Source organism: Scyliorhinus canicula, chromosome 7, assembly GCF_902713615.1.
Source record: "Scyliorhinus canicula chromosome 7, sScyCan1.1, whole genome shotgun sequence".
NCBI classification, from domain to species: Eukaryota; Metazoa; Chordata; class Chondrichthyes; order Carcharhiniformes; family Scyliorhinidae; genus Scyliorhinus; species Scyliorhinus canicula.
The window spans coordinates 37,902,396-37,924,976 of NC_052152.1; the positions used below are offsets into that span (position 1 = coordinate 37,902,396).

Consider the following 22,581-nt stretch of genomic DNA (forward strand, 5'->3'; position numbering starts at 1 on the left):
GAGCGACTGGGCTTGTACTCACTGGAGTTTTGAAGAATGAGAGGGTATCTCATAGAAACAGAAAATCCTGATGGGAGTGGACAGGCTAGATATGGGAAGAGTGTTCCCGATGTTGAGGACGTCCAGAACTAGAGGTCATAGCCTAAGAATATGGGGTAAGCCATTCAGAACTGAGATGAGAAAGAACTTCTCTCAAGAGTTGTGACCTTGTGGAATTCTCTACCACAGAAAGCAGCTGGGGGCCAGTTTTTTGGATATATTCAAGAGGGAGCTGGACGTGGCCCTTAGGGTTAAAGAGATTAAGGAGTATGGGGAGAAAGCGTGAGTGGGATACTGAATTTGCATGATCAGCTATGATTATGTTGAATGGTGGTGTAGGCTCGAAGGGCCTACTCCTGCCATGGTCTTTTTTATAAATTCGGTGTCCCAGTTGGACGCGCACACTTTCACCAGGACTACTGGTGGCCACCTAGCACACCGCTGAGCATGACATACTGCTGCCTTTGGTCCGAAACCGTCCTCGTCGCAGTAAACACCATCCTCTTACTTATCAACATGGCTATCCCACCTATCCCTCGCCCCATAGCAGGAATGGTAGGTCTGTTCCACCCAGTCCTTCCTTACCTGCTGTTGGTCCTTCCCTTCCGGTGTGTATCGTGGAGGAAGACTATGGCAGCTTTCATACCTTTCAGGTGGGCGAAGACTTTGGATCTTTTCACTGGACTGTTAAGTCCCCTGACTTTTTAGGTGACCATCCTGACGGGGGTTCTATATTCCTCCCTCCTGTGGGATCAACCATACTTACCTTGTGGATATGTCCCTGCAATTCAGGGTTTCTCTTCATTAGGGGGCCATCCACAATGGCCGCAGTCATCATTCTCACCATGTGGCCAGGGCCCTGGGGTTTCCTTTTGTCCAGGGGCCAACCAACATGGCCACCAACTATGTGTACGCCCTGTTCAGATGATGGTTTGAACACACTTTTCTTCACAACAACCTTGCAGAGTACCCGGAGGAAACCTACGCAAATATGAGGAGTAAATACCATAGTCACCCGAGGTCAGAATTGATCCCGGGTCCCTGGCGCTGTGAGGCAGCAGTGCTAGCCACTGTGCCGGGTCAAATCTTTGTAAAATTCAAATTTTATTCCATAGGAATGAGACATTTAGATAATTGGTTTCACTGGGCCAAAGAGTTGTTTTGCAATCATTAAGACTTATCCTACTATTAAAAGTTCACTTACGTGTGAATACACCAGCCTGAATTGTTTGGTGTGTTTGGTGGTAATTGCCCTAACTTCACAAACTTTAATGCCAAACATTTTATCTAAATACTGGTGCAGCCAAACCTGTGGAGGAGCAGGGCAAATCAGACAGACTTTTGTAATTCACATTTATAAAGTAATAGGATTGCTAGACACTTACTGCTTGCACAATTTGGAGAAATGTCAGCTTTAAAATCACCATAAAAGGTAAATCCATGTTTAGCTCATGGACGATTAGTCCAACTACCATGTCTGAAACTTGCACGCAGAAGGCAGGGCTGAACGCTGAAGAATGTTCTTCAGCCATGATATTGTGGTGATTCCATGCTGCTCAGAACTGTGTTTTTCAATTTTCCTTAAAGAGTACCCAATTTTCTTTTCCTATTACGGAGCAATTTAGCGTGGCCAATTCACCTACCCGGCACTTCTTTTTGGGTTGTGGGGTGAGACAACATGAACAGTGACCCAGGGCCGGGACCAAACCCGGGTCCTCGGCGCTGTGAGGCAGCAATGTTAACTACTATGCTGGCCTTATCAGAGCTGTTGGTGTAATGTGAAGCTAAGGCGAATCTGCAACATCACTTACTCAATTCTTTGTCTAATTTTAGACCATTCTGACAATATACCCTAAATTTTGAGTACAGAACAGGCTCTGGTTTCATGAGCTGTGTTATCAAACAATGTCTTTCCTCCCCCCCCCTCCCCCGGATAAGTTTATAATACGGGGAAATCCTATTCGCTCGTCCAAAAATATAAAGCAATCTTGGTAACCAAGGCTTTTACTGACAGCAAAGCAACAATTCCAGTTTTACTGCATTATACAAAAGGGAAAAGTATTGTCTGATGCAAAGTTCAGTAATGAGACTGCATAGTTTTTTTCTTGTAATTTAATAATTCTGCATGAAAGCTTACAGCCAGACAAGACAGATATTTTACAAACCAAAACAAAAAAGCTCTTGATTGCACTTTAATTTTTTTCACCTAATAAACTTCTGGAATGCACCCGGAAACAGCCAGCACTCTTTCAGTGCTCTAATTACATGTGCGCCCTTTGCAAATACTCTTATTTTTAAAGTCACACATACATAGTATGATTAACAGAAGTGACTGGACTATGAAGGTATAGACGTGCATAAATCAATAAATGTATAAACCTATTTTGTATGCACATTTATTTACATAAATTACATTTCAGATTCATATGCCCAGTGAAGGCCTCCTATTTGACAGAAATGCAAACATTTCCTTACAACCTGGGATTAGTGTTTCCAGGTTTACAAAATGTTTCTTTTAACTTAAGTTTTCAGAATATCATAAAAGAAGGTACACAACATTTGGGTGCTTTCAAACATACTCAAGCTGAGCTTTCTCAAAATCACTTTAGTACAGCTGGCAATATGTAAAAATGACGACAGCATTTGGAGGTTTCTCGCTTTATTGATTTGACGGCGGATAATAATAACAGAATCCTCAGTGCTCTCAAAGCAATAAACTGAAGAAATACTTACCAAAAACTTTAGTAACCCTAACAAGGCCCCAAGTTAAACTTACTCTGAATTTGGAAATTCAGATTTTATTTCCCACTCCTTCAAAGAAATATTGTGCTTATTAAATTTCCTTTCCTCCCTCATTCCATGTTTTGTTGATTCCTTACAGAAGGATTTTGTGCCCATATATTTAGCCACACTCCCATGCTCCCAGTGGAGAGCCATGTTCACAGGTTAGATCGCCAGTCCATTCTTTCCACGAAGATTATATCAGAATTGGACCACAGTTTCCACCCATAAATCTGTGCAGTTTAAAAAAAAATGTACTCTTATATATTGCAATCTACAAAAGCTGATCTCCAACATAAAGTACTGATAGAAGACTGTTTCCATTGAAGTAATTTGTTTGCAAACTGCCACTGCTTGAAATAAGGAAAGACAAAAATGTTGCAATTTCTCCCAAAATGGGTGAAAGTATATGGTTTACAGCAGGATGCTATAAGCTAATTTCCTCTCATACAAAGATTAGTAAGTTCGAAATACTTTCAGATTCGTAACTCAAATCTCTCCCCTGTGTTCACTTTGAATATTATTCACTTTGAACATTATTCAGTGAAGAGACCAACCTATACTTGTAAAAGACTGCCAGTTATTTAGTTCCGACCACTGCAGGACCATTACTAGTTATTTGCCTGCAAGAATGCTTTAACACAAATACATTTCCATCTTACCCAATGCTGGGCAATGTGCACATTCTCAATGATTAGTAGGTCAGTTTTCTTATGCATTTTCTTCACCCTCGCCAGTTTGGGCAACCTCAACTTCCACAGTCTCACCAATTTCAGTAAGTTTCTGTCCTTGCTGGTGAAACAGTACATAGTTTACCACTTGCATAATTCCATGGTCCGTTAACGTGGGCAGTGCCTCATCTTGGCTTTCAACTCCTACAGCTTCAATGGATTCTACAGAAGTAACTGCTTCCACCGCCTCAACAGCCTCCACAGCCTCCACCGCCTCAACAGCCTCCACCGCCTCAACAGCCTCCACCGCCTCAACAGCCTCCACTGCCTCAACAGCCTCCACCGCCTCAACAGCCTCCACTGTCTCAACAGCCTCCACTGTTTCTCCAGACACTATGACGGTCTCAATTTCTTCACCAATTAAATCTGATTTGTCCAGTTCATCTTTCATATCAGCAGCTAAGATTCTGATTGCGTGCTCTACCTGAGTTCCCTGATTATGAAACTGAAGTGTGTCTTTCTCTAGCATTATTTTGCCAGGAACATTCTCTTTGTGAAACTTAGTCATATGCTTGCGCAAGCTACGAGCATCGATGTAGGCATCATTGCATAGTGGACAAACATAAGGCCGTTCTCCTGTGTGTGTTCGCACATGCCGCTTGAGAGAGCGTGCATCAGCCCAGGCTACACCGCAGGTCAAGCACTCAAATGGCTTCACTCCTAAATAAAAAGAGAAATCATTTATGCAAACACAATTAGCATTTAAAAAATATATACTTTATAACTTACATTTTGCCCATCAAGGTTGTTACAGCTTTGAAGCCGTCTCATCAACCGAGGTACAGTTTTTAAATTTTGAATGCTAAACGTCTTGACTTTGTGGGTTGCTCTTGCAAATTTGTCTACCTGGTTTTCTTGATAGTAAAAAGTCTTACAACACCAGGTTAAAGTTCAACAGGTTTGTTTCAAATCACTAGCTTTCGGAGAACTGCTCCTTCTTCAGGTGAATCATTCTGATTTTTCTTCCAAAGTGAATAACCTCACATTCATCCAAATTATACTGCATCTGCCATTGATTTGCCCACTCACCCAAACTGTCCAGATCACGCTGAAGGATCTCTGCATCCTCGTCACAATTCACCCTCCCACCCAACTTGGTATCATCTGCAAACTTTGAGATGTTACATTTTGTTCCCTCGTCCAAATAATTAATATATATTGTGAATAGCTGGGTCCCAGCACCGATCCCTGTGGCACCCCACTAGTTACTGCCTGCCAATTTGTAAAGGACCCGTTAATTCCCACTCTTTGTTTCCTTTCTGCCAACCAGTTTTCTATCCATCTCAATACACTTCCCCCAATCCCATGCGCTTTAATCTTGCACAATAGTCTCTTATGTGGGACTTTGTCAAACGCTTTCTGAAAGTTCAAATGTACCACATTGACTGGCTCCCCCTTGTTAACTCTACTAGTTACATTTTCAAAGAATTCCAATAGATTTGTCAAACATGATTTCCCCTTCATAAATCCATGCTCATTCGGTCTGATCCTGCCACCATTTTCTAAATGCTCCACTATAAAGTCCTTGATAATGGATTCGAAAATTTTCCCCACACCGACGTTAGATTTACTGCTCTATAATTCCGTTTTCTCTCTGCCTCCCTTTTTGAATATTGGAGTGACAATCTGCAGGGACTGATCCAGATTCTATAGAATCCTGGAAGATGACCACCAACTCATCCGCTATTTCTAGAGCCACTTCCTTTAGTACTTTGGGATGCAGATTATCAGGCCCGGGGAATTGATTTATCAGCCTCCAATCCCATCAATTTCCCCAGCTCCATTTCTCTACTAATATTGATCTCCCTCAATTCTTTCCTCGCACTAAATCTTGTATTCGCTAACATTTCTGGTGTCTGATTTGTGTCCTTTTTTTGAAGACAGAACCAAAGTATGTATTCAGTTGCTCAGCCATTTCTTTGTCCCCTATTATACATTCCCCTGTTTCTGTCTGTAGGGGACCTACATTCGTCTTCACCAATCTCTTTCTCTTCATGTTCTTATAGAAACTCTTAGTGTCGACTTCCAGTGGCAGCCATGGTGTGAGTGGTCGCACATTTGGTGGCTACTGCTCGTGGTGGAATTTTTAGACCTTTTCCCCAGCTAACGGGTGGATCTTTTGAGTATAAAAGGTGCAGGAGGGGTGGTGGGAGAATGTCCCACCGGTGGTTGGATTCGTGGCCAAAAAATCTCTGAAGTTAATTTGTGGCGGTTTTTTCAGGGAGTTTCCCTGTCGGTGAGTTCCCCACCGCTATTCAATGACACTTAGTCACCTTATTGAGCCCTGGGGAGTTTCTCACGGTTTAGCCCACATGTAGAATTTTTTTAGCACGGAGCTGAGGAGATCGGGCCAGCGTTTTGAAAGAGTGCCCCGATCCTGAAGTGAGCTTGTGGGCCCCACAACCCCCATCCTTATGTAATGTCACCTCCACACATGGACACTACCCCTAAACCCCCCCCAAGTGAGTACACCCCGCTATGGGGTTCCTCACTCTTCAGGCCCCCCAAGCCCACTTAGAGCAAAATAATACATGAAGATGAAAGGGGAATGCATAAATTGGATCATTTTCCTACACATTCAAGGTTTTTGATCATGTATTGCGTCACAGTATTTCAATTCTTCCACCACTGCAGCATCTGCAAACCACTATAAAAGTCAAGAATTTGACAATGTATACGAGCCCGAAAGGCAAGGTTTGAAATTAATATTTTAAAAAATCATTAAACCAAAGTGAAACTTAATACTTACCCTGATGATTGTTCATATGCCTCCTGTACTCTCTAAGTTGTGAAAACTTCTTTCCACAGTGTTCACAGGTACGGTCCAGCATCTGCTTTGCTCTGCCTTTCTTGCCATGAGTGGCTTTCTTTACATGTCGCCTGAAAAGAGCTTTCTCAAAGAATTCCTTTCCACAGACATTACATCTGAAAGTAGAAAACAACAACATTGGATATACTGTTTCCTTTGTCATACTGAAGTAAGCCACAATTTATATTTAAGATGAAAATCACATTCAAACCGCTGCATTCGATCTTCAATACACAGGAAGAAATAGAATAATTGCTTGGACAGTTGCTAAGGATCTTAAGTGAAATTTATTCAGTCACATTTTCAATTGATACAAATGAGAAAGATAACTATGATTAATAAGCAACAAGTGAAATGGTCATAGTGACCTAATACAAATGGTATTCTCATGCGGGGATCGAATCTATAGATTTGTCTCATATTTGTCTCGGGCAGCACAGTAGCACAAGTGGATAGCACTGTGGCTTCACAGCGCCAGGTTCGATTCCCCGCTGGGTCACTGTCTCTGTGGAGTCTGCACGTTCTCCCTGTGTCTGTGTGAGTTTCCTCCGAGTGCTCCGGTTTCCTCCCACAGTCCAATGACGTGCAGGTTAGTGGATTGGCCATGATAAATTGGCCTTAGTGACCAAAAAAGGTTGGAGGGGTTATTGGGTTACGAGGATAGGATGGAAGTGAGTCGGTGCAGACTTGATGGGCCGAATGGCCTCCTTCTGCACTGTATGTTCTATGTGTTAAGAGCAGTATAAACAATGTTTTTTTTAATTAAAACATTAAAAAGAAAACTCCAATTCATTTTTTTTTGCCCCATTAAGGGGCAATTTAGCATGGCCAATCCATCCACCCTGCACATCTTTGAGTTGTGGGGGCGGGACCACGCAGACACGGGGAGAATGTGCAAACTCCACACGGACAGTGACCTGGTCTGGGATCGAACCAAAGTCCTCGGCGTTATGAGGCAGCAGTGCTAACCACTGCGCATCTTACGCTCCAGTATAAACTATGTTGAACTGGTTCCCTGTTCAATTGATGGATGAGTTTTGCTTCATACAGGTGCACTGAAAGAAGAAAAGTCCAGTTCTGGATGCACAGATATAGTCATGTATCCAGCAATGACAGCCAGATGAGACAAATAAATGAACTGCACTGCAGTCCAGATTTTGCAAATTCACAACCTCAAATTGAAGAATTGCTGAAAAGAGACATGCTGTTGAAGCTTTTCATCTTGCACTCATCAGGACAGATACAAATGGTCAAATTTCAAAGGGAGCAACAATTTATATTGCACGGAAAAGGGTGCTGATTGGTTGGCAAGTCGACTGGTTGAGGCATTGCCATGGAGAATGCACCAGAGGACTTTGCCCTCCACACCTTTGTTTAATTCAAAAAGGTGCAATGCCTGATCATAGGATAAACTAGAACTTTATTGCCCACGCAAAAGTGGAAACTCGTCTTTGGCTTCACCTCCAATATAACATATAATCATACAGTCATTAGTTAAAAACATTAAATATTTCATGAATTAGTTCCTGCAGAGGACATGTCCATGTGTATGAAAATGTGCAGCTTCTAGCAAGTATTGAGCCACATTGCAAGCCCCACCAAAAATCTTAAATTGGTTGTTAGTGCAATTCTTAGTACAGTATATGCAGGACTGTTCAGCAAGTGCTGTCCAATCACGTAATTACTACTCAGGTTAGACATTATATTTTGAGTTTGGCAAGCTCGGGCGTGTTTGCTTTTATAGCAACAGGCACCGTAACTACATCTGAAGCCTACTTGTGACAATAAGCGATTTTCAATTCATTTCATTTCATTTGCCCTTCTCTGGTGTGATGTGGACTGCAGCTCACGATAGAACACAACTTTGGGAATTCTATAATCAGGCATGCAACTGGATCTTTTTGATTTTGTCTCATTTCCAGTTCCAGCATTTGAATGCCGCTTGAAGCTTCCATAGTGAGGACAAGCAAAAGTAATCCAGTTACTTGATGAGAACGCAGTAGCAGCTCCATGACCCCCAACCATAAAGTAATGTGGTGAGAACAATTTCTTAGTATGTACAGACGTTTGTTCACAAACCACCCTTTCATTCCTGCCAGACTCCAACTGGGTTCACCAAAGGCAGTCGGCCCTGCCAATCCTGAGAGAGATGCCATCTTCAGTTTTGGGAGAGAACACCACCCAATTAGCCGGTTATCCCCCTGACATGAAGTGGTTTGCTACTGATGATAACCATAGCAGATGTGAATGCATAACCCAAGTATACATTGGACGAGGAGCTCAGACTTTTTAAAGCTCATTATAGGGCCAGATATCATGCTATCTGAGCCATGTGGTCAGATAACAGATGAATGTCCTTATTTGTAGCTGAATAAGACATAATTAACAAACAAGCATGTGACATTGGCTATCTGTATTAGTTTTTTTTGCATGGAGTCAATAAAAGTTGAAGATGCCTTCAGCGTTATACAAATTATACATTCCCCTGCCACACTGCTCAAATACCCTAGCAGTACTGCAGCAAACAGTATGTGAAAGAACATGCATACAGTTAAGAACTACCACAGTTGCCTTGAGCTAACAAATAAGCTTGAGAAAGTACAAAAATGAAGTGAGTTATCAAATTTCACCTCCAAGTAGCAATTAGCTATAGCAAAAGCAAGCAGTTAAACTCCAGGGAAAGTTGTATTCAGCATCTTCGCAGCAGTATTTGGTTTTATTAAATGTAAAACGTTTGATGAGAACAATGAAAACCAATCAAATAGCTTCTTGCCTCTGTGCAGGTTCCTCACTTCTCCTGCAATAATGAAAAGAGTTGTTTGGTGCAGAATACTGCACCACAACGATTAAAGCAGCAAGCTTGAACTAAGCTTTACTTTATGAAGGAGGAATGGTGAACATGAATGTTGAGATGCTGCAACCATCCACTAATCCAAAGGGCATAAAGCACTTCAATGACAAACAAAAGGCTGCGAATGGATAAGTGGTATGTCCTCATTGTGAACCAAGATGGAATAATATTGCTAGCAGAAATCCTGGAATGCTGGGCTAGCCATTTCAACCAAGCCCTCAGCTTTCACTCTGCAGTGCCCGCTGATGCACTAAGTGATATATCGCACCAACCTCCGCAAGATTAGCTTTCCACCTGACCCAACTCAACACTGCTGAAACCCAACACATGTAAAGGCCAGAAGGCATCCCTGCACAGGTCTACATGCATGGTATTGTGGGGAGGGAACTGTGCCTCAAGATTCTAAAGATGGCAGCATTGAGCATCTCCACAGTGAAAAGGTTTCTTTTTAATCTCACAGAATTTGAGCATCGCTGGCTAAGCCAGCATTTATTGTCAACCCCTACTTGCCCTTGAGAAGATAGCGGTGAACCATCTTCTTGAACCACTGCAGTCCATGTGGTGCTGGTACAGCCACAGTGCTGTGAGGAAGGGTGTTCCAGGATTTGGACCCAGCAAGAGTGAAGGAACGGCAAGAAATTTCCAAGTTATGATTGCGAGTGGTTTGGAGGGGTCTTGCAGGTGGTGGTGCTCCCATGAGCCTGCTGCCCTTGTCCTCTCAGATGTTATTGGTTGTGGGTTTGGAAGGTGCTGTCTCTTGTAGATGATACACAGTGCTGCCACTGTTATTGGTAGTGGAGGGAGTGAATGATTGCGGTTTGGATGCTTTGTCCTGGATGGTGTTGAGGTTCTTGAGTGTTGTTGGCACTGCACTCATCCAGGCAAGGAAAGAGTATTGCATCACACTTTTGACTTGTGCCTTTTAGATTGTGGATAGGCTTTGAGGCGTCAGGAGGTGAATTACTCGCCGCAATATCCCTAGCCTCTGACCTGCTCTTGTAGCTGAAGTATTTGTCTGGCTAGCCGGTTGAGTTTCTGGTCAAAGGTAACCCTCAGTATGTTGATATTGGGGGTTTCAGCGATGATGGTAATACCACTAAGTGTCATGGGGACAATGGATAGATTCTCATTGCCTATCACAAATGTTACTTGTCACTTCTCAGCCCAAGCTTGGACATTGTCCAGTTTGTTGTATACATGGCCTTCAGTAAGGCATTTGATAAGGTTCCCCATGGTAGGGGGAAAGTGAAGTCTCATGGGGTCCAGGGTATACTAGCTAGGTGGATAAAGAACTGGCTGGGCAACAGTAGACAGAGTAGTAGTAGTGGAAGGCAGTTTCTCAAAATGGAGGACTGTGACCAGTGGTGTTCCACAGGGATCTGTGCTGGGACCACTGTTGTTTGTGATATACATAAATGATCTGGAGGAAGGTGGTCTGATTAGCAGGTTTGCAGATGACACTAAGATTGGTGGAGGAGCAGATAGTGAAGGGGACTGTCAGAGAATACAGCAGAATATAGATAGATTGGAGAGTTGGGCGGAAAAATGGCAGATGGAGTTCAATCCGGGCAAATGCGAGGTGATGCATTTTGGAAGATCCAATTCAAGAGCGAACTATACGGTAAATGAAAAAGCCCTGGGGAAAATTGATGTACAGAGATCTGGGTGTTCAGGTCCATTGTACCCTGAAGGTGGCTGCGCAGGTCGATAGAGTGGTCAAGAAGGCATACGGCATGCTTTCCTTCATCGGAAGGGGTATTGAGTACAAGAGTTGGCAGGTCATGTTACAGTTGTATAAGACTTTGGTTCGGCCACATTTGGAATACTGCGTACAGTTCTGGTCGCCACATTACCAAAAGGATGTGGCTGCTTTGGAGAAGGTGCAGAGGAAGTTCACCAGGATGTTGCCTGGTATGGAGGGCGTGAGCTATGAAGAGAAGTTGAGTAGATTAGGATTATTTTCATTAGAAAGACGGAGGTTGAGGGTGGACCTCATTGAGGTCTACAGAATCATGAGAGGTATAGACAGGGTGGATAGCAAGAAGCTTTTTCCCAGAGTGGGGGACTCAATTACTAGGGGTCACGAGTTCAAGATGAGAGGGGAAAAGTTTAAGGGAGATATGCTTGAAAGTTCTTTACGCAGAGGGTGGTGGGTGCCTGGAACACATTGCTGGCAGAGGTGGTAGAGGCGGGCACGATAGCGTCATTTAAGATGTATCTAGACAGATACATGAATGGGCAGGGAGCAGAGGGATACAGATCCTTAGAAAATAGGCGACAGTTTTAGATAGAGGATCTAGATCGGCACAGGCTTGGAGGGCCGAAGGGCCTGTTCCTGTGCTGGAATTTTTCTTTGTTCTTTGCTGCATTTGGACATGGACTGCTTCAGTGTCTGAGAAGTTGTGAATGTGCTGAATATTCTGCAGTCATCAGCATACCCACTTCTGACCCCATGGTGGGAGGAAAGTCATTAATGAAGCAGCTGAGGATGGTTGGGCCTAGGATATTCTTCTGAGGAACTCCTGTAGTGATGTGCTGGAACTGAGATAACTGACCTCCAACAGACACACCAATCTTCTTTGTGCTCGGTGTGAGTCCAACCAGCAGAGAGTTTCCCCCCGATTCCAAGTCAGTCCAGTTTTGCTGGGGCTTTTTGCTGCCACACTTGGTCAAATGCAGCCTTGATACCAAGGGCAGTCACCCTCACCTCACCTTTGGAGAGCAGCTCTTTTGTCCACATTAGAACCAAGGTTGCAATGAGGTCAGGAGCGGAGTAGCCCTGGTGGGCCCAAACTGAGCATGGTAGCACAGTGGATAGTACCACTGCTTCACAGCACCAGGGTCCCAGGCTCAATTCCTGACATGGGTCACTGTCTGCGCCGAGTCCCGAAAGACGTACTATTAGGTAATTTGGACATTCTGAATTTTCCCTCTGTGTACCCGAACAGGCGTCGGAGTGTGGCGACTAGGGGTTTTTCACAGTAATTTCATTGCAGTGTTAATGTGACAATAAAGATTGTTAAATTAGTGAGCAGGTTATTGCTAAGCAAGTGCAACTTGAGTGCATTGTTGCTGACTGTGGTGACTCGAGACATACACTGGAGGCTTCCAGTAATAAACAAAGGGGTTTATTGATGAAATGCTAAAGTCAGTTAGATAATAGGTATACAAGACTGTATAACAGGTTTTTACACTTCAGCTCCCTTGTCCGCACTGCCTGGGATCCTGCTCCAAGGCCGTGCAAACTCCCCATTGGCTGGGATTTGCACGCCCATGTGTGATTGGCCCTGAGACAGTCATGTGGTCCATGGAGCCTGCTCCCTTAAAGGGGCCATGCTACCACAAGACCCATTCCATCACTTTAAATGAAATGAAATGAAAATCGCTTATTGTAGGCTTCATATGAAGTTACTGTGAAAAGCCTCTAGTCGCCACATTCCGGTGCCTGTTCGGGGAGGCTGGCACGGGAATTGAACCGTGCTGCTGGCCTGCCTGGGTCTGCTTTAAAAGCCAGCTCTTTAGCCCTGTGCTACTGATGATCATAGAATTTACAGTGCAGGAGGCCATTCGGCCCATCGAGTCTGCACCGGCTCTTTGAAAGAGAACTCTAGCAAAGCCCACACCTCCACCCTATCCCCATAACCCAGTAACCCGACCCAACACCAAGGGCAATTTTGGACACTAAGGGCAATTTAACATGACCAATCCACCTAACCTGCACATCTTTGGACTGTGGGAGGAAACCGGAGCATCCGGAGGAAACCACGCACACAAGGGGAAAATGTGCAAACGCCGCACAGACAGTGAACCAAGCCGGGAATCGAACCTGGGACCCTGGAGCTGTGAAGCAATTGCGCTAACTAACATGCTACCGTGCTGCCCATGATCAAGTGAAATGATGGGCAGTAATTGGCTGGTTTGGATTTGTCCTGCTCTTTGTATACAGGACATACCTGGGCAGCTTTTCACATTGTTGGGTAGATGCCAGTGTTGTAGCTGTACCGGAGCAGCTTAGGGGTGTGGCAAGTCCTGAAGCACAGATCTTCAATACTATTGCCAGAATATTGTCAGGGCCCATAGCTGTTGCGGTATCCAATGACTTCAGCCATTTTGTGATATCATGTGGAGTGAATCAAATAGGGTGAAGACCGGCAACTATGATTCTGGGAAGATGGATCATCCACCTGGCATCTTTGACTTAAGATTGTTATGAACGTTTAAACCTTATCTTTTGCACTAATATGCTGCGCTCTGAAGTTAGTGATTCGAAACAAACCTGTTGGACTTTAACCAGGTGTTGTAAGAGTTCTTACTGTGCTCACCCCAGTCCAACGCCGGCATCTCTACATCATGGCTTACAGACAATGTCAGGCTTGACTAGTCTATGGGACAGCTCTCCCTATTTTGGCAAAAGTCCCCAAACGTTAGTAAGGAGAACTTGGCAGTTTCGATAGGGCTGAATGTGTCATTGCTGTTTATGGCTCCTAGATTGATGTGTGTGGTCCATCCGATTTCATTCCTCCAGCATCTCTGCCCTAGCAGATACATGAATATTGTTTGGCAATACTTGGCGGCATGGTAGTACAGTGGTTAGCACTGTCGCTTCACAGCTCCAGGGTCCCAGGTTCGATTCCCGGCTTGGGTCACTGCCTGTGCGGAGTCTGCACATTCTCCCCATGTCTGCGTGGGTTTCCTCCGGGTGCTCCGGTTTCGTCCCACAGTCCAAAGATGTGCAGGTTAGGTGGGGTTACTGGGATAGGGTGGAGGCGTGGGCTTAGGTAGGGTGCACTTTTCGAGGGCTGAATGGCGTCCTTCTGCACTGTAAATTCTATGATTTTATGAATTGAAAATTAGTTTGATGGCCTGAATAATAGAATCAAAATTGTGATCAAGGAAAACAAGAAAGTAAGCTGTGCTGTACCTGTTATATGGACGCACAATGCTATTGCTTTATACAAAAGGATGGAGAAAGCATATTGCTGCCCTCTTTTGCAATCCTTTCTTAACTTAGGAAAAAAATCTTCTTAAATGGGTGCTAAATTGAAAGTTAAATTAAATCCAGCAGTTAATTCATGTTTGTAGGAAGTTGGACAGCTAGAATCTACAGGACAACTAGAATATAAACTGATTTCTCCTTTGAAGATCATTTTGGTTTTCCAAATAAAAGTTGTTTGTCCCAATTGTCTCCAAATTACTTGACAGAAGCAGGAGTAGAATGTACACAGAAGTACTACATTACTAGAAATAGCAGCTGTATTTTGGTTGCAAAAAAACAGACTAGCATTCAAATTAAAAATAAATTCAAATAACAGGCTGGATCGATGGCAAGGGGATTTTTAAAGGCTGCATCACGCAAATAATTTAGGATGACTTGAGAATTGTTGAATATCAAAATCCTTTTCCTTGAATTCAATTGTAAGAATTATGTTTATAAGTACATTTTAATTAACACACAGTTCAATTCCCTACAAATGATTAGTAGGTGATTTCAACCATGATGTGTTATTAAACTTTACACGGTCAGGGAGGATCCAGGTTAGGTGATCTCAACAATAGCAATAGTGATACAGGCAGTGTCACAAAACTGGCAACCTTGGAACCAAGTCTGTGCCAGATTTCGGATCTTACTAGTTTTCAGGTCAGGTGGTTTGGGCTAGGTTGGGCCAAGGATCACACGGTGAAAGACGGTGCAAAAGCAAATAAATTGTGCCAATACAGCACCTAGCCGAACAAGCTAGTCAGTTATTTTACTCATATAATAATGAAAAAATGTCCAGTTTTTGGAAAGTTGGATTTCAGACACTGTACCTGGAGTGCAAAAGTTGGCCCCAGCATCCTTGGCAAACGCAAATCTCACCATGAATCAAGCGTTCAGAAGAGTAAGACAGAAAACTGGAAAAAGTATAAACTACTCTTCCAGCCAGCAATCCAAACATTTGTGACTTCTCAGATGAAATAATGAACATGCTTTAAAGTATTCTTTTGACAGTTAAACCAACTCACAATTTATTTATCACTTTAATATACCACGATTTTAAACGGGAGCTTAAAATTGTGATGGAACTTACTTATCACATAAAAAATATTTTTCCTGGGCATGAATAACTGTACTCACTTATATGGCTCTGTAACAGAATGCGCTTTCACATGAGAATACCAGTCTTTCTTCCAGCTGTAGCACTTTCCACAGATCTGGCACTGAAATGGTTTCACCCCGAGGTGCTTGTACAAGTGCTGCTGCAGGTCCCGTGCTTCATAAAAACTTCGTTCACATCTGAATAAAACAAAGATACCTTGTTAGAAGGCATTCCTTTCAAATTTTATATCTATTAACACTGACAGTAGACAGTATTAACCTGATAGTACGAGAACTTAATTCTAGTAATTTTACAAAATATTTCAACTTTTTAGAATAAATTTAGTGCACCCAATTTATTTTTATCCAATTAAGTGGCAATTTAGCGTGGCCAATCCACCTACCCTGCACATCTTTGGGTTGTGGGGGTGAAACCCACGCCAACATGGGGAGAATGTGCAAACTCCACACAGACGGTGACCCAGATGGTGAGGCAGCATGGTTAACCCACTGCGCCACCGTGCTGTCTAAAATATTTCAAAGTTAAGATATTCAATCAGATTTGCAGAACCCACAATCTGATTATATGACTAGACTGTGAAGTTAAACAGCAAACGTACAAAATAAAACATAATCTACAAATAAAACTGCACGGCAGGGCCAGCTTGATGTTGGTGGCCACAGAAGCAAAAACAATAGAAATCATTAATGATAAATGAAGGAGTTCAAGAACTCTAGTGAAAGTGCATTTAAATTGGATTTTTTAACATTCAAAACCTCTCAATCTAAAATTGGATTAGAACAAAAGAACAAAGAAAATTACAGCACAGGAACAGCCCTCCCAGCCTGCGCCGATCCAGATCCTTTATCTAAATCTTTCGCCTATTTTCCAAGCATCTACTTCCCTCTGTTGCCCGCCCATTCACATATCTGTCTGGATGCATCTTAAATGATGCTATCGTGCCCGCCTCTACCACCTCCGCTGGTAGAGCGTTCCAGGCACCCACCACCCTCTGCGTAAAAAAATATCCACGCACATCTCCCTTAAACTTTCCCCCTCTCACCTTGAAATCGTGACCCCTTGTAATTGACACCCCCACTCTTGGAAAAAGCTTGTTGCTATCCACCCTGTCCATATCTCTTATAATTTTGTAGGATTATCCCTGTTTAATTTCCAGTGAAACAATGAAATCTGACCTATCATTTTGCAGGACATGTTCACCTCCAGACTTGCAGGAATCCTTTTTTAAAAATAAATTCAGAGTACCCAATTAATTTTTTCCTATTAAGGGGCAATTTAGCGTGGCCAATTCACCTACCCTGCACATCTTTGGGTTGTGGGGGCGAAACCCACGCCAACAGGGGGAGAATCTGCAAACTCCACATGGACAGTGACCCGGGGCCAGAATCGAATCTGGGACCTCAGCGTCGTGAGGCAGCAGTGCTAACCACTGCGCCACCGTGCTGCCCTGGGAATCCTTTTCTGTCTGTACCTCTTGGATGGTAATTTGGAGGAGCAGATCATCTGCTCTTTATAGAACCTGTAAAATTTTTATTCCACTGAAATCAACAGAATTAAAATGGACAGTTTCTGTACATGGGAAGTGAGCAATTGCTCTGCCAAATTATCACATGGCGTGAAGACAAAGATTGGTCCTGTAGAAATGATCCGAGATAAATAAATAGCTACACTATATAACCCTGTAAAGTAATGGAAGTTGCAAGTGGGTGGTGATTGTGGTCAGCCATAATTTAGAAAAGAATGAAGCCCAATACATCCTTATCGTACAAGATGGTTTTGAAGAATTTACTTCAAATTGTAAATATCATATAGTGAGTATCCATGCCACGTCTTCTACATTCTAGTCTTCAGGCATCTTATCTTCTTCAATGTGGAATCTCGAATTGTTTTGCTACTATACCTTCTATTGGTCACAAGACATAAATATAAAATCAATTAATTCTGCCAACTTACTGAGTGCACTGAAAGCTTCTGACTTCAGGCTTTGGCAAATGTCTCTTTAAGTGCTTGCTAAGACCAGAGGCCCGTTTGAAACATTTTCCACAAGTTGAGCAGAGGTACTTAGATTCACCTGAAACAATTAAAATCAACATCCCAAGCAACATTTAATGAATGCCTTTTGAACACATCTGTACAAATACTACGGCATGATTTAACCAATGGAAACAAAGTCCCACAACGAGCGTGTTTAGCTACTTGTTCCCCAGCGCTCGCAGACCCGAGAAGCACAATGCCATAAAACGACACTCGCGTGAGATAGGGGACCTCAGCGGGGAACGCACAGCTGAGGTCGCACATAGCCATATTTTGTGTACTGAGGAGCTCTGTTCGCTGGAACTCTTCAGTGTCGTGATAAATCGGGACGCCATTTTTCAATGGCATTCCGATCTCTGGAACCCCTGAAGCGACCCCTCCCTCAGCCCCAATGCAAAATGGGAGGTTCATGGCACCCCCACACACCCATGCAGGGCACCCCAGGCCAGCCTGGCACCTTGGCAGTGGCCCTGTCAGCTGGCAGTACCACTTGGGCACCTTGGCAGTGCCAAGGCAGCAGTACCAGGCTACCACCCTACCCAAATGGCATGCACCCAGGGCCCCCGAGAGACCCTGATGAGCGTTCTCCCGTTTGCGGAGACCAGTACTGAATGGTGCTCACCCGAGTTCTCTGAGGCGAGGGAGATTGATCCCATGCCTCGGGTACCTCAGGAATTAGCTGTCTCGCTTTAATATGCAGATTTGCTAAAAAATGATCCTGTCCAAAATGGGCAGAATTTACATTGCAACATGATCACTCGAGGCATTGCATGGCAGCCGATCCCGACAGCAGGGTCTCCCAGCTTTGATCGGCCACGCTGCGCCATGGCGATTTGCCTTTCAGGCACAGCGTGACCATAAAATCTTTAACGTATTTAGATCAGATGTTATGATACACTTTGCAGTTTCATAGGAAAGCTTTTAAATAGAAATGTACGGCAAGGGTAAATACATTTTATCCAAAGTTTTTCATCCTCCATTTCTACAGTGCCTTAAAGGAAATGTCCCAAAAGTGGAAAATAAAAATATCAAGCTATGGAAGACTGAGGTAGGATAGAAGCAGACAGAAGTAGGAAATCCTTGTGATGGAGAGGAAATAAGGTTGAAAATTCAGATTGCGGTTGCGAAAAAATCTGGTTTAATCTGAGACAGTTCCCACAGAAAGGGGTAGAGTGAATGGTGATGTGTGTGGAATTGACTCTTACCAACTTTTATAGGTGCACCATAGAAAGCATCCTATCTGGCTGAATCACAGCCTGGTATGGCAACTGCTCAGCCCAAGACTGCAAGAAACTTCAGAGAGTCGTGAACACCGCCCAGTCCATCACACAAACCCGCCTCACAACTATTGACTCCATCTACACCTCCTGCTGCCTGGGGAAAGTGGGCAGCATAATCAAAGACCCTTCCCACCCGGCTTACTCACTATTGCAACTTCTTCCATCGGGCAGGAGATACAAAAGACTGAGAACACGCACGAACAGATTCAAAAACAGCTTCTTCTCTGCTGTTACCAGAGTCCCAAACGACCCTCTTATGGACTGATCTGATTAACACTACACTCCTGTATCTTCACCCAATGCCAGTGTCTATGTATTTACATTGTGTACCTGGTGTTGCCCTATTATGTATTTTCCTTTCATATACCAAATGATCTGTTTGAGCTGTACGCAGGAAAATACTTTTCACTGTATCTCAGTACATGTGACAATAAACAAATCAAAATCAAAATTTTTACATGGAGCAAAGGCTTTGATTTGGGTCTTTCCAATCCATAAACCTTTCCACCTCCTTCTCTCTCCTGCAACATCTCCTTAAAATCCATCTTTTAGGCCATGGATGCCACATTCAACACAGGACAAGCAACGGAGAGTTCATGAAGTACAGTTTGCATAAGTGACTTAATAATGCTGACCACCTGTCTCAGGAAGCTGTTGTCAAGGGCAACTAAAAAGGTGAGCAAGAGGAGGGGCCAAGAGTGGATCTCTGAATGACTTGAAAGGCAATTATGCAAGGATGGGAAGGGAAACCACCTTTCCACAGAGCTGAATGGTAGAATCAACTCCATTGAAAGCTAGCTAAAGTTTGAGAAGGATAATACACTACCGGTAAACATCACCAGCAGCATATATTTATAGAGTGCCTTCAACGCATTAAAAATGGTGCTTCACAGGAATAGTATTAAATAAAACCTGGCACAGAGCCACAGAAGTGGATACTAGGCAAGATGGCCAACAGTTTGGTGTGATAGGTAGGTTTTAAGGAACTTCTTAAAGAAAGGAAGAGAGGAAGTGAGGTTTAATAAGGGAATTCCAGATCTCTGTCCCAAATGGCTCCCTTCTATGCCATGTTTCTAGTTTTGACATCTGACCGTTATTGCAGAAATTACACTGGAGCAGAAGTAAGGAAGTCATACATTTCCCATCAACTATCTTTTTTATTTATTTATTTTTTAAATTTAGAATACCCAATTCTTTTTTTTTTTTCCAATTAAGGGGTAATTTAGCGTGGCCAATTTCACCCTGCACAACCTTTTGGATTGTGTGGGGGGGGGGGGTGAGACCCACACAGACACGGGGGGAATATGCAAACTCCACACGGACAGTGACCTGGGGCCGGGATTGAACACGGGTTCTCGGCGACTTGAGGCAGCAGTGCTAACGGCTGCACCACCGTGCTGCCCACCCCATCAACCATGGACCATCTACTATGTTTTCTGTCACACATTTATTTCCTTACCTGTGTGAACACTATTGTGTTCCTGAAGACTACGTTTTGTAGCAAATGATTTTTCACATATTTCACAACTGAATTCCCTTTTACCCTCATGATGAGCCATGTGCAGTCTTAAACTATGTTTATAGCCAAAGGTCTTTCCACATATCTAAAAAATTGAGAAAATAAAGTTAAAACACTGGAACATTCTTTATGTTTCACAATAAACAATCTAAAGTCATCCAATCCTGTGACGAATGTGTTGACTCTCTCGCTGGTAAGAAGAATAAAGGCACAGACTATTTTCTAACTGGGGAAAGGCTTTGGAAATCTGAAGCACAAAGGGACTGATTCAGGATTCCCTTAAGGTTAACATGCAGGTTCAGTTGGCAGTTAGGAAGGCAAATGCAAGGTTAGCATTCATTTCGAGAGGGCTAGAATACATGAGCAGGGATGTACTTCTGAGGCTATATAAGGCTTTGCTCAGACCTCTTTGGAATATTGGCCCGTTTTGGGCCCCGTATCTAAGGAAGGATGTGCTGGTCTTGGAAAGGGTCCAGAGGAGGTTCAGAAGAATGAGCCCTGGAATGAAAGCTTGCCATATGATGAGCGGGTGAGGACTCTGGGTCTGTACTCGATGGAGTTTAGATGGATTGGGGGGGGGGGGAGATTTCATTGAAACTTATAGAATACCGAGAGGCCGAAATAGGGTGGACGTGGAAAAGATGTTTCCACTGGTAGGAAAGACTAGAACTAGAGGACACAGCCTCTTACTGAAGGGACAATCCTTTAAAACTGGGGAGGAGGAGCAATTTCTTCAGCCAAGAGGGTGGTGAATCTGTGGAATTCATTGCCGCAGAAGGGCTTATGGGGAGAAGGCAGTAAAATGGGGATGAAAAATATATCAGCCGTGATCAAATGGCAGAGCAGACTTGATGGGCCAAATGGCCGAATTCTGCTCCTATATCTTATAGTCTATTGAATCGCAAACTGTGCCATTATTCAAACCCAAGTCAAACCTGTTCCAGTCATCAACCAGTTTCTGCATTCGTCACTGTACAGAAATAAGAGGGAATTCTGCCAATTTTCTCTTTGTTGACACAATAGTGCAGTGGACAACTGTAGCATCACTATCAGCTCCACAGCGGAAACCAGCTAACCAGTACAGACCTGAAATCAAGCTTGGAGACTTAATGATTTGTTTAAAGATGGAAGCTATAACTCTTGGAACATTGGGTTGATTGTATTAATTTGAAGAAACGGAACAATTTTACACAATTTTTTATGTTGATACGATTTAGAAGCAGCAGCAGGCCATTCAGCCCCTCGAGCCTGCTCCAGCATTCAATAAGATCATGGCTGGTCTGATTGTGGCCTCAACTTCACATTCCACGTACCCCCATAACCTGTGACTCCAACTTAGTTGAGAATTTATCTACCTACGCCTTAAAAACTCATTGACCCTGCCGCCAGCATTCTCTGGGGAAGAGGATACCAAAAGTTCATTGATCTCAAAGGAAAGATTCTCATCTCTGCCTTAAATGGGGGATCCCTTATTTTTATTTGAAGTTCTAGTCTCTCCTAACTGTAGTAAAGTATCCCTATTTCAATATTACATTCCTCTTACATTAAACAACAACATTCCATTTGTCTTCCTAATCACTTGCAGTACCCTGCATATTAATTTACTGTGATTCATGTACCAGGAAACCCAGATCCCTCTGTACACTGAGCATGTCAAGTGTCTGCAATGTAAAAAATACTGCTGGTCTTAGCTTTATTTTTCACTTAATTCTTCCATCACTATAACAATGTACACTTATATAGTATTTTTTAAACATAGAAAAATATCTCTCGTCACTATTACTGAAAAGTTGTCTTTAAAATATGAACTGAAATCTATCATAATAGATTCTCACCTTGCAAACATGTGGCTTGACACCTGTGTGTTTAAGCATATGAAGTCGTAGATTATATGGTTTGGGCAATGTTTTTCCGCAGATATCACAGATGAACTGTCGCTTTGTCCTTCCTCCAGGACTCTCATCTATTTGCTCGTTGTTCCGTTTGTGCCGTAGAAGATGAGATAGGAGTGACGCTTTATAGAGGAATTCCTTCTCACAGAGCTAAAGCAATAGGGAAATAGTTAACTAAGATTGCTGTCATAGTAGAAAAAGTCTTGACACAAGAGTGCAAGCTTCAAAGATTGCATGAATTTTAATTACCAAGTTTGTTTTCTTCTAGGGTGGCACAGTGGTTAGCACTGCTGCCTTACAGCGCCAAAGACCCGGGTCCGATCCTGGTCACGGTTAATGTGAAGTTTGCACATTCTCCCCGTGATTGCGTGGGTCTCACCCCCACAACCCAAAGATGTGCAGGGTAGATGGATTGGTCATGCTAAATTGCCCCTGAATTGGAAATTTAAAAAGTTTGTTTTCTTCCGCCGATACTTCCTCCTTTCAGGAAAGTACATCTCCAGAGGCATCAATTGCCATTTGATACCTAGCTCAAGAAGCCACTCGT

At 43.2% G+C, this 22,581-nt stretch overlaps 1 protein-coding gene across 2 annotated transcripts in view; it reads right to left on the reverse strand.

Annotated features, from left to right (window-relative positions):
- Positions 1-2,136: 2,136 nt before the first annotated feature.
- Positions 2,137-22,581, reverse strand: part of zbtb11 (zinc finger and BTB domain containing 11) — a 45,611-nt gene continuing 25,166 nt past the window's right edge. For both annotated transcript variants that reach the window (XM_038801811.1, XM_038801812.1), the window contains exons 6-11: positions 21,978-22,184; positions 20,083-20,227; positions 17,263-17,380; positions 15,327-15,485; positions 6,301-6,476; positions 2,137-4,211 (exon numbers count right to left, since the gene is read on the reverse strand). In XM_038801811.1, the coding sequence (XP_038657739.1) occupies positions 3,532-4,211; positions 6,301-6,476; positions 15,327-15,485; positions 17,263-17,380; positions 20,083-20,227; positions 21,978-22,184 (1,485 nt within the window). In that variant the 3' untranslated portion in view covers positions 2,137-3,531. The remainder of the gene's footprint in view (positions 4,212-6,300; positions 6,477-15,326; positions 15,486-17,262; positions 17,381-20,082; positions 20,228-21,977; positions 22,185-22,581) is intronic.